This window comes from Hyalella azteca, unplaced genomic scaffold (genome assembly GCF_000764305.2).
Source record: "Hyalella azteca isolate HAZT.00-mixed unplaced genomic scaffold, Hazt_2.0.2 contig1868, whole genome shotgun sequence".
In the NCBI taxonomy this organism is placed as follows: domain Eukaryota; kingdom Metazoa; phylum Arthropoda; class Malacostraca; order Amphipoda; family Hyalellidae; genus Hyalella; species Hyalella azteca.
In genome coordinates, this window is record NW_025932164.1 from 69,734 (window position 1) to 81,183 (window position 11,450).

The 11,450-nt window shown below is 36.7% G+C and overlaps 1 protein-coding gene across 1 annotated transcript; it reads right to left on the minus strand.

Moving 5' to 3' along the window:
* Positions 1-7,230: 7,230 nt before the first annotated feature.
* Positions 7,231-9,849, minus strand: LOC108680854 (oocyte zinc finger protein XlCOF8.4-like). The gene is made up of 2 exons (XM_047884208.1): positions 9,711-9,849; positions 7,231-9,066 (listed from the first exon to the last, which is right to left on the minus strand). The coding sequence occupies exons 1-2, from the start codon at positions 9,796-9,798 to the stop codon at positions 7,673-7,675; spliced, it is 1,482 nt and encodes a 493-aa protein (XP_047740164.1). The 5' UTR covers positions 9,799-9,849; the 3' UTR covers positions 7,231-7,672.
* Between the last annotated feature and the right edge of the window lie 1,601 nt (positions 9,850-11,450).

The window sequence follows — 11,450 nt, forward strand, 5'->3', positions numbered from 1 at the left end:
TCGAGTTTACAATCAATAGGCAATGAAATGGAGCCTAAAGAGGGTCTCGAATTCTGTGTGTGATTGAAGGCTATTGTATAGGCCGCAATTCCTATAGGCAATGCAAAATAATGCTGTGCTATGGATCTTGAGTGGCTGCATAATCAATGTTCCAGTCAAGAGATGTTGAGAGGGAATAGACGTAGATATAAAAATATCGAACATGGTAAGCAATTCAAGCGATTGGATTCAAAGTCTATGAACAGAATTTCCTCAATTTTGTTTTCAGGCGAAGGGAAAAATTCCAATGAGTTTTATTCATACCGAATATTTGATCTAAAGAATAATCTGACTTACTCAATTAATGATTAGAATTTTAAAATGTAGAAAATATATAAAGAAAATCTACAGCATTACGATTAGTCGTCACATAACATAGAAACTCAACCTGATGGCAGGTCCGCTGCACTTCTGTTTCCAGAGGATAAATGCAATTTGTGAAGTGATGGGCCTGGCAAATCGGTCGTATTTACGGTAATGAGATCAGTAATTGAGGCGAATTGCTGCCAAAATTGAACCAAAATTGAATGTAATGCGCAACCCTAGAGACCGGATCAGCGTGCGTCAAACGTCCTTGTTTATGAACGCCCGCGCCTGTAACCCCTTTGAACAGCAGGTAGTTCTGTACAAACTTACAGTATTTATTAGCCTTATTTCTAAATGTACTTCTCTTCTTGTTATTTTTTACTTTTTTAGCAGTACTAAAATCGTATTTTTTGATAAGTGGTTCAGGAACTTCAGCAATACAAAGAAGTTTATATATGGCGATAGACATTAGAAAAGTATTAATATTTTTTAACCCTTTAATTGTCGAAGAATTTATGCACTTATAAACATATTGGTTTGGAGGCTATGCCCCAGATAGCAAATTGTTCTTGATCGTTTTTCCTTTTTTAACCGTGCTAAATCGTATTTTTTTGATAAGTGGTTCAGGAACTTCAGCAATACAAAAAAGTTTATATATGGCGATAGACATTAGAAAAGTATTAATATTTTTGAACCCTTTAATTGACGAAGAATTTATGCACTTATAAACATATTGGTTTGGAGGCTATGTCCCAGATAGCAAATTGTACTGGCAGCGGTTATCGCTCATGAGATTATGAGGTTTGCCGGTTTTTATAGGATCCATCAAAAGCGTTCATTTTTCACGCAGCTAAAAGCATTGCGAAGTTCTTATGGTTGCCAGTTTTCAAAAATTTAGAAAACTTCTTTTAAAAATGTCACATGTAACTTCAATTTTCAATCGAGTCAGTCATGTCCACTAATGTGATCAGAAAGATATTTTTTTTGGTTATTATTATCAACATTACTCATTTTTGCTTTTAATGCCATGATAACTTTGATGGCGGAAATGAATTTTTATATAGTATTAAAGTGTCTGGATTTCCTGACGATAGTTCGTCGAGCCTCATTTGCCAATGAAAATATATTTAGTCCAGCAAGAAATGATACCCCGTAATATTGGCTTGACAAATTAATGCATGTCTGGATATTATTATTCACTCGTTCTATGCAGAATCTGAGGAAAACTACTGCTCTGCTTGAAATACTTATAAAATCTTATGTTTATACGATTGCTAGCAAAATATTTCATAGTTCCCTGTACATTAGAGGCACCTGTAACAAACGAAATAATTCGCATTAGTATGGAAGTTACAGAAAATTTACCTGAGCAACTCGCTGAATGCGTGCACCGCAATCATCCGCATACACTTGAGCCTGGTGCGGCTGGCGGTCACTTTGAATTTTCGACTGAAGATGGAATGTCAAGGATGTCTATTGTCATGCGAGCACTACAAGGCACCGAGCTTCTAAGAGAAAAATGCCTTCACTCATGCCTACAGGTAGCCATCGACACAACTCAGCACGTTAATTCAATACTCTTGACTGCTTCCGAGATGCTAATGCCGCTGTGAATGCTACATCTTCTTCCTGAGACAGGTGAATTACTCGGCCATTCGAAGTCAGCGTATTTCCCGCTATATAAAAATAATGAATAAATGCATAATTTACGGAACTTCCATTTCTGAGATTAGTTAGTGGGTCCATTCTGCCATGTTTAAAGCAGCATTTTCACAAACCATACATCGAGTTTCATTAATTTAGGTGAATTTTAATTTTTTAGTATATTTGGAATTTTTAGTCCGCAGCATGGACTAAAAATTACCTAACGTCAATGTTTGAATTTGTTACCAAAATCTGTTATCCCATTTGGCGTTAATAGTCATCAATATATTTTGGAGCTAATTTTATTTTAATTTATTCTTAAAGATTCACTGTGTTATGAAAATAAAGCAAAAAATGTTTAAAAAGTTCAATATTATTTTAGTACATCTCTCAGACTCGAGGAAAATCTATGAAACTGCAAATGTTTTTTTTGCACACCAAGTCCGGGTTATGATCCCAGTTCAAATATATAACACAACCAATAGCGCATACAACTTGAATCTCGGAGTTTCATTTCAAATTGACACTCTGAGTTTAATTGGATATTATATATCACTATTATTCACCTGTAATAAGATTAGCTCACTATTAATGCATTAATAAAGTTGTTTAGATGAAGTTTTATATTTGCGTTAAGAATTATTCGCGCTAAGGAGTAAAATGACAAGGGAAAGGAACCCGGGCAGGACTCCTTAATTCCTGCACCGTACAAAGAAACCGTGCCTGCGCAAGCCTCTGGCCGATGTGGTGGATGACGAAACTTTCTCTGTGAAAGAAGCTCGCGTGCTTCCTTTCTGCCGGCCATCGTAAATATTCTCTCGAGTGACTCATTCTTTGTATACTCGCATCTAGGAAGACGGAAAATGTAGTCATCTTAGGCACCAAGACTCACACCTGTGATCGCAGATTCGGCTCAAAAGGTCTTTGACTTTTGTCGTCAAGTTTGGTACAAAGGAATATTGAATATTTCCGTGAACATGAAGAAATTTGCCGGATGCAGCAAACGGAATCTGCTTGATTGTGAAGAAGATGAAACTCATATACATGGCGGCTGCAATCATTAATGTATTCTGAAAAATTCAGTGCATTGTTCATAGATTATTCGTCATAACGTTATATAGTTATACAGCAAACAGGTAAGCAATTTTGCGCAAATAAACATATGTGAAAATAAATAATTTCACTGATATAGATTTAGATTTGATGATAAGGAGTCAATTCCATATTTGATTCACTTTTAATCACGGTCGACATAAAGCAATGGATTCAATCCGATAGATATTGAATCCGATCGTGGTATTGAATATATATTGAAACCTTTACTTTGATATACATTTACTTTGTTATACATATATAATATATTGTGATCAGTGCCAATACGGAGAGCATTTCTAAGGAAAACACATTCGCTAATTAAACAAGTTGCATGCTTATTGAATTAATATTTTGTGGGCTACAAAAATAGTTTCATAGTGGATACCTTCGAGGCTCACGATCCATTCTTGAGCATGTGTTTCTCTCACGGGCTAGTATTTCGTTCACGAGAAATACTTTCGTGGCTTTAGTATTTGTAAGCACAAGTAGCAAAAGCCCGTATCAAGCACACAATGATGAACATATGCCGAGCCTCAGCTGGCTTTTGTTCAAGCTGGCCTGGCAATGAACTTCTCGCTTCAGGTATCCCGGCTACAAGTCAACATATTTCCTATACGAGACTCTCGCACAAACATGAAATTCTGGGATCACTTGTCAAAATCGAGCACGAAGAATGGATGCTCTGCGACTTCAATACAAGTTGGAATCCCCAGCAATGGTTGTGGGCAGCTCCTGGAAATAATTAAAATCTCTTATGGAGGATTCGTGAGAAGGTTATGAAGTTCACGGATTCTTTGTTGCATTAATAACAAATCCGAGGGATAACAAAAGACCGTAATCATGAGAAATTAAAGAGCTACAAATTTGAATGACAGATGGGGCAGGAATTTTTCCTTAGGAGGATTGAAATTTTACTTTTTTTTAAAGACAATAGCTTATTAATATTGTTACACGAGTTCGAGAATTCTGTTGAGGGGAATTTTTGAGTGGATGTGTAAAAAAATATAACTCAGTACTCACTGCAGTGAGTGACAGAGAGCACATTTTCTCGTCGACGAAAACTTGAGGTCACGGACGGACGGACAGACGGACGGACATACGGACAGACAGACGGACGGACATACGGACAGACAGACGGACATGGCGAGCACAATAGTGCATTTTTTCCATAAATGAGAAAATGCGCTAAAAAGATTAGCATATTGTGCACTCATGTCATTATCGAGCTAGCTACTGATATTGCAGCCCCTTAAAAAACTGTTCCATTTTTCAAGTCTAAAGAGGAAATTACCCTCAATTACGATTTCTCTGCAAATCAGTAAATTAAATGTGTTTCTGAAGCGCGCATGAATAACAAACAGGTTATTTATTGCCCGAAAAACTCACGTTTCGTCAAATTATCCGAACGAAATTAACCAAAACGTCTGGCTACCCAAGAGTTCAAGAGCACTAAATTGGCAAGGCTGTTTCAGAATTGGCTGTCGAACATGGAGCGATATTTTTGTTTGGACATCTGGCGGGACAGGTCGTAAGTTGTTGACTTTGACGGCCCCTCTGATCATCGCTTATTGGTTCCGCTAACTGAGACAAAACGCAGCCACTTTTTCATGGATTCTTACATGGAGCTTCTGGCACGCTGGAAGTGGCTCTTGACAATGGGCTAAGAAATATCATTGACAATGTTCTATAAAATTAACGCCATTGAATTAATCCAAATTTTACGGTATCGAAATGTACGGGAAACAAGGATCTAAATTTCCATCGATAAAAATAGAGCATCTGATTGATTTGATTGATGGTGATATATGATGCGGACCAACTATACCGAACTAACTAACTATATTGGCAGCCGCACTTCTCAGAAAGTGAATAGATTCCATAGATTCAGTATTTTGTCGAATTATTGCCGTAGGCTAATCCATGTGAATTTAATCGTGTATTAAGATCCTGTTCAATCATCAGATATACATAATTGTTGGCCTTTCAACTGTTTTGGTGAGTATTTATACCATTCGCGTATCGCAGGGCACACGGCAGAAACCTTGCAGCATGTGTTATCGATATCATAACTATTATCGATGATATCGGTATTACCGATGATATCGGTATTACCGATGATATCGGTATTACCGATGATATCGGTATTACCGATGATATCGGTATTACCGATGATATCGGTATTATCGATGATATTGGTATTAGCGATGATATCGGTATTATCGATGATATCGGTATTAGTGATGATATCGGTATTATCGATGATATCGGTATTATCGATGATATCGGTATTAGCGATGATATTGATAGGTATATATCGATATCATAACCTCGAAACCTTGTCCGATTAAGATCACTACTTACGGATCGTTGCAGTCAGTGATGACTGGGCACTTTTGAAGGGTGGTTACAATTTAAGTATTTTTATTTCCTCCTTCTGACATTTTTCGTGCAGTAGCCCTCTACGCTTGATATTTTCTTAGAAATGGTACACACGGCATAAATTTTCAGGCATTCACTTTGCGCAAGCATGTGCAAAAAGATATGATATCCATTAATTTTTAGATCTTCGTATTATTTCCAAATCAACATCAATAACGTGATTGCGGAAAAGATATAATTTCGTCACTTGCTGTTATTTATAGAACTTTTCATCGACTCAGCTTGCTTAGAAATATTAAAAAATATTTTATCAATATTCTTTAATCTTTTGTCTCTCTCTTGATCTTGAAAATGCATCATTAGATTGCATAGCAAAAGCCATGCATCGTGTAGAGAATATTATGAAAGATTTTACGCAAACGTGGCTAAGTATATAACATATCACTGGATTCTGCATAATAGGTTTTAGCATCTAATGGCGGTATGTCTATATGATCTTCCTACTTTCAATTATAAGGAAGATACTCGTTTTATCTTGTATTAATTTAATTTCATTTTTTTGCGTACGACCAATACAAACAGATTATCAAAGCACTTTATAGAACCACTAACTGCAATATAATTGACTATCAGTGTACTTTAAAGGTCCAATAGTAAAACGCGATCGTTGTACTAGTGTTTTGGAATAGTTGCATTTCGTGGATGCAATCAAATAATTGGCTTAGTGGAGTCCATTAAGTTGACGTGAAAGCTTATCTTTAGTGGGAATTGTTACCTTCTATTGGCTAAAGAGCTACAGGGACGATTGTAAAATTCAATGCATTACGTCAAGATATGCATTGAATTTTTCCAATTGGATGCGTTGGTTGTTTGATTAAAGGATGTGCATTGGAGTCAGGGTGGTTGAAGACGTAACACGACTAATCCGAGATACACATGACGTTCTTATACATCTTAATTATTCTTATCACGTTAAGAAGAACGTATACGAGAATTTCACTTATTTTGAGGACCTTTTTGTATATTGCGGTTTTCTTCTAGCACCTGCTGAATTAAGGTATTTCTCCTAAAGGCATTTCTTATAAAAGTACCTCTCGTTAACTCAGGTACTTTGATACAGTCTGGATCACAATCCAATCTCTGTACAAGATGTAATTTCAGCAGTATAGATCGTACAAATTCCAGGTATTCCTACTCCTGAAATAAGTGCACCAATAATATAATTGAACCAGATTTATGATCTCAATTATGTCGGTATGTCACCGCACGTTGGTCCCCAATTACCCGAGCTTCTAGAATCCAGATAATTACGGATGCAACCTCGACAGCTGCAATCATCTCCTAAAACCATCGGGATTCGCTTTGAAAATATTGTTTTTTTTTCTCAGACGAGAAAAAAATTTCTAAATTAAATTTCTAAATTTCTATCGGAATTTCTACCGATGATTGGTCTCATTGGTTTTCAAATATATGAGTGTAATTTATTAAGTTGATGAAAATTAAACTTTTGAAGTTATAAAAACCTTGTTACTTTTTATAGGACATTCGTCAAAAAATCAGCAGAGTTGCAAAGTTGACTCTGAGTTTGCTAATTATACCGTTTGAAAAATTCTGATGCTGTACTTCAAATATCAATATGATTTTCATCTTGTTTCTTAATTATTGTCACTGATTAACCATATCTTATTGGAAGAAGTATGATATTTTATACTTTTAGTCCTAGAGGTGAAAAAGAGACGCTTTAAGCAGAATTTATTTATTATTGGAAATGATTTTTCTGAATATAAAATCGATGAGCGAATTCACAGGCATACAATAGTTTCTAGTATAATAAATTTACTGTACAAATGACTAGAATGTTATATTATTTTAATTTAAGCTTTGGTTATAGAATTTTGTGTTGAATACACATCCTGAGCAACTTATCGAAATGCATGTCGTTTCATTTCTTCAGACCAGAAGTAAAAATTTCAACTAATTCTCAATATGAGAAACCAAGAAAATAATACTAGAGTTTGCCCATCAGACATCGCGAGAAGAACATGAACAAATTTAAAAACAACTAACGCAATAGAATTAATAACATAAAACGTACAAAAGTACAGAATATTACAGAATTAAGTACAAGTCAATAACATTAAAAATAAAAAATTTAAAAGGACATGAAGATGAACAATGGAGATTATGTCTTAATAATTGAAGGGTGATTTCAAGAAGGGAATTTATCTTCCGCCTCACACATTATTTTAGAAAACGACGGACTGCAGCGCAGCATTGAAATCTTCCGACAGGCATTTTCCTTGTGCTTGTTGAGGAGCGACATGCGCGAGAAAGTCTTGGTGCAAATCTGGCAGGCGTATTTCTTGACTGTGGCGTGCGTCTGCTGGTGCGCCCTCAAGTTGCTGCGGTCCGCAAAACTGCGGCAACATTCGCTGCACTGGAACGGCTTCTCTCCGGTGTGGGTGCGGATGTGGCCCTGCAGCAGCCACGGCCGCGAGAACGACTTGCCACAAATGTGGCACTTGCAGGGCAGCGTGTGCGTCCGGATGTGCATCTTGAGAGCCCCGGGAGTACCGTAAGCCTTGTCACATCCTTGTTTTGGACACATAAACAACGATTGGGCGTCATCGGCGCTACTACAGACCATCTCTGCCTTGTGTTTACTGAGACCCGAGCACGTGCTGTAAATCTTGCCACAATTCTCACAGATAAATTGTACCCCTTTCTCCCAGAGAGGATTATCTGAATCTCCCTCAATATCAATTTCGTCATCGCTTGGCGACTCTGCGACAATTCCGGAGTCGTCAGAGGTGATGGAACACGGTGATGAAAGTTGACCATTAGTTTCTGACGTCGAAGGGATTTGTGCTGCCATAAGATTTTGGTTCCACATTGGGAATGGATAAATAGTTTGGGGCATCCTATTCCGCACTGTGCTTGGATGTGTAAACAATTTGCTGCTATTTACGGCATTCTGGAAGTGTTCGAAGAAAAAAAAGTTGGCCAAAGGAGAATCGACGGACGGTACGGAAACAGGCGCTGTAATCGTGGGTGCAGAATTTGTTAACAAGTCAGAATTTTCTTTAGTGATCTTCGGTGAAAGCTTAATTTGCTCAACTGTAGATAAAGGAGCGGTGGAAGAGGTAGTTGGCTCGGAACATTCTTGCTTCACGGTACTCATTTGAAGGGATACAAAATCGATACATGCTTTAGGAACTTCACGACATTCAGCAACATTTTTAGTTGACGATAAATTTACTGGAAATTCACGAGGTGTAAATTCGCTGTCACGCAACCATTTATGATATTCAAAGTTGCTTGCAACATGAGCCAACGGACTTGAATTTTTTCGACGTTTCGGAGAAAGCACTCGAATTGATGGAATCAAATTAGAGCTGGGAGAAAGTTTAACTCTTGGAGATGTTGATGTTGATATTGATGCTGAAGTTGAAGTTGAAGTAGAAGTTGAAGTAGAAGTTGATGTTGAAGTTGAAGTAGAAGCTTCGTCGCGCTGGTTTTGAGAACGCCAAGGGGTGAAAAACGGGCTTCCTGGTCGCCCTAGCCTGGGTTTCTTCATTGATAAGTCTTCGGGCTTGTCATCATCTACAAAGAAGAAAATCAACATTAAACACATATCAATGTATGGGTACAATAAAGGGTTTTATTATTATCCATTCATTGAAAAATACTTTGAGAAAAATATTGAAATGTAATATTTTGTAGCAAATCGGTATGAAAATAAATTTAATGTACAAATTCAAGCACTGAATTGGCATAAAGGTATGAAACAGGGCAAAAAACAAAAATATGTAGTAAATTAAAAAATAAAAATAAATGTAAGTCACTCCAGCAAAAATTGACTGGGAAATCCAATATATGTGCGGACCAGTTAATCGAAAGTATGGCTGTTTACGAAGCTATATTAATAAGGATTGCATGCAAGACCAGAAATGTATTTCGTCAGTCATTTTAACCAAAATTCCATGTCAAATGCACTCCATTAATTGAAAAATGAAGAAGAAAAATTTTGCTGTGTTGATAATTAATTAATTTTTCAAATTTAACTTTATTTTTCATCACGAAGAAAAGTAAAAATTGAACCAAACTCCACTCATTCCTGGTAATCATTTCTAATTTGTTTTGCTACGCCAAAATCAACAAACGAATTAAAAAAAATTTCCAAACATCTTATAGATATTTAAATTGAACCTATTGAAGATTAATCACAAAAAAATCCATTAACTCACTCGACTCTTCCTTCTCGATAATGAGTGGTCGTTTTTTCAAAGGCCGACTCCTATAATCAAAGTTTTGAGGTTGCACACAAGTTGCCATTTTCGCAGTAGGTTTGCAGGATCACCAGGCACTAGATATGGTCACGGGTGCAGCGGGAGGCTAACTGAGTTACCGCAGCGCAGGTGGCGCTATTTATATCCTGTGGTCGTACCTAGGCTACGCCTTCGTTCGGGAGGAGCTTACAATCTCCATTCGTTGGCTGCACGCTATGTTCAGTCACGAAATTGTCGTAGGATTCAGCATAGGATTCAGAACTATGTCGTGGGATTCAGTAAAGGAAGAACAATGTCGTAGGATTTAGCAAATGATTCAGAACAATGTAGTAGAATTCAGCAAATGATTAAGAACAATGTCGTAGGATTCAGCAATTGATTCAGAACCATGTCGTGGGATTCAGCAAATTATTCAGAACAATGTCGTAGGATTCAGCAAATGATTCAGAACCATGTCGTAGGATTCAGCAAATGATTCAGAACCATATCGTAGGATTCAGCAAATGATTAAGAACAATGTCGTAGGATTCAGCAATTGATTCAGAACCATGTCGTAAGATTCAGTAAAGGATTAAGAACCATGTCGTAGGATTCAGCATAGGATTCAGAACCATGTCGTAGCATTCAGCAAATGATTCAGAACCATGTCGTAGGATTCAGCAAAGTATTCAGAACCATGTCATAGGATCCAGCATAGGATTCAGAACCATCAACCCACTATGCAAAGGACGGTGAAGCAACGTTGATTAGGATTTGATTGCGCCGACAAACACGTTTAATCAACGTTATTTAAAAAACTGGTAGGTTATAAGGATTTTTATTTTACAGAACTTAAATCGATGATTAGATAAAATTTTCCCTAAAAATAAATATCCAATTAGTAAAATGAGAGATAGTTTCACGAATAGATGAAGAACTGTGATTTATCTGATCTTATTTCAAAGAATATTAGTTAAATTTTTACTTCTTACATAGTAAATGTATTTACTGGACACGCCATAACCAAATAAACCCAATTTATATTCGTTTACTACGAATGGTAACGTATTCTGCTTTATTCAAGAAGAATAAAATGATTCTAACATTAAATTTTAATAGAAAGTTTGAGAAACGCAATAAATTTAGCGCGAATATTGAAAGCCTCCGTGATAAAAGTAACATTGCTGTCCTTATACCTAGTCTCCGTTGTTTATTTGTGTCTTTTCTCAACAAAATTCCATGACAAGTATTACCGTGACACTTGTCAGGTTGATATGATTAGTTCGGCTTTGCGCTTTCGTGACTCCCGATACTTAATTCGTGATTACTCCCAAGGGGGTCTCATATAACAATTAGAACTCGAGAACAACAACTTTCTCCTGATCGAACATCACAGTGGACATATTTACCTAAGAGACCAACCTTTGACAAATTGACTATCACAGCAGGATTAGTGAAGGCGGTTTTGAAGCTATTTTCACGTACGAATAAATTTCTCGTACAGGTAAGATACTGTGTAAGAGATATACTTTTGGATCAGAAAGCTTATAATTTTTTCAAATTGGACACTTGGGATGTCTTTTCTTCTTTTTAAAATGCTTACGACCACAAAAATCCTCGGCATCTGCTGTGCCTAATACATGAAATATTTCTTCTATAGATACATGATGAAACGTGGACATTGAGCACTTCTTAAAGGACATAAGCTTGAGAATGAAT

Coding starts and splice junctions, on each gene's coding strand:
- LOC108680854 (XM_047884208.1), bottom strand. CDS start 9,798: ATGGCAACTTGTGTGCAACCTCAAAACTTTGATTATAGGAGTCGGCCT. Junction 9,067..9,710: donor TATCGAGAAGGAAGAGTCGA/GTGAGTTAATGG, acceptor TCTTCTTTGTAG/ATGATGACAAGCCCGAAGAC.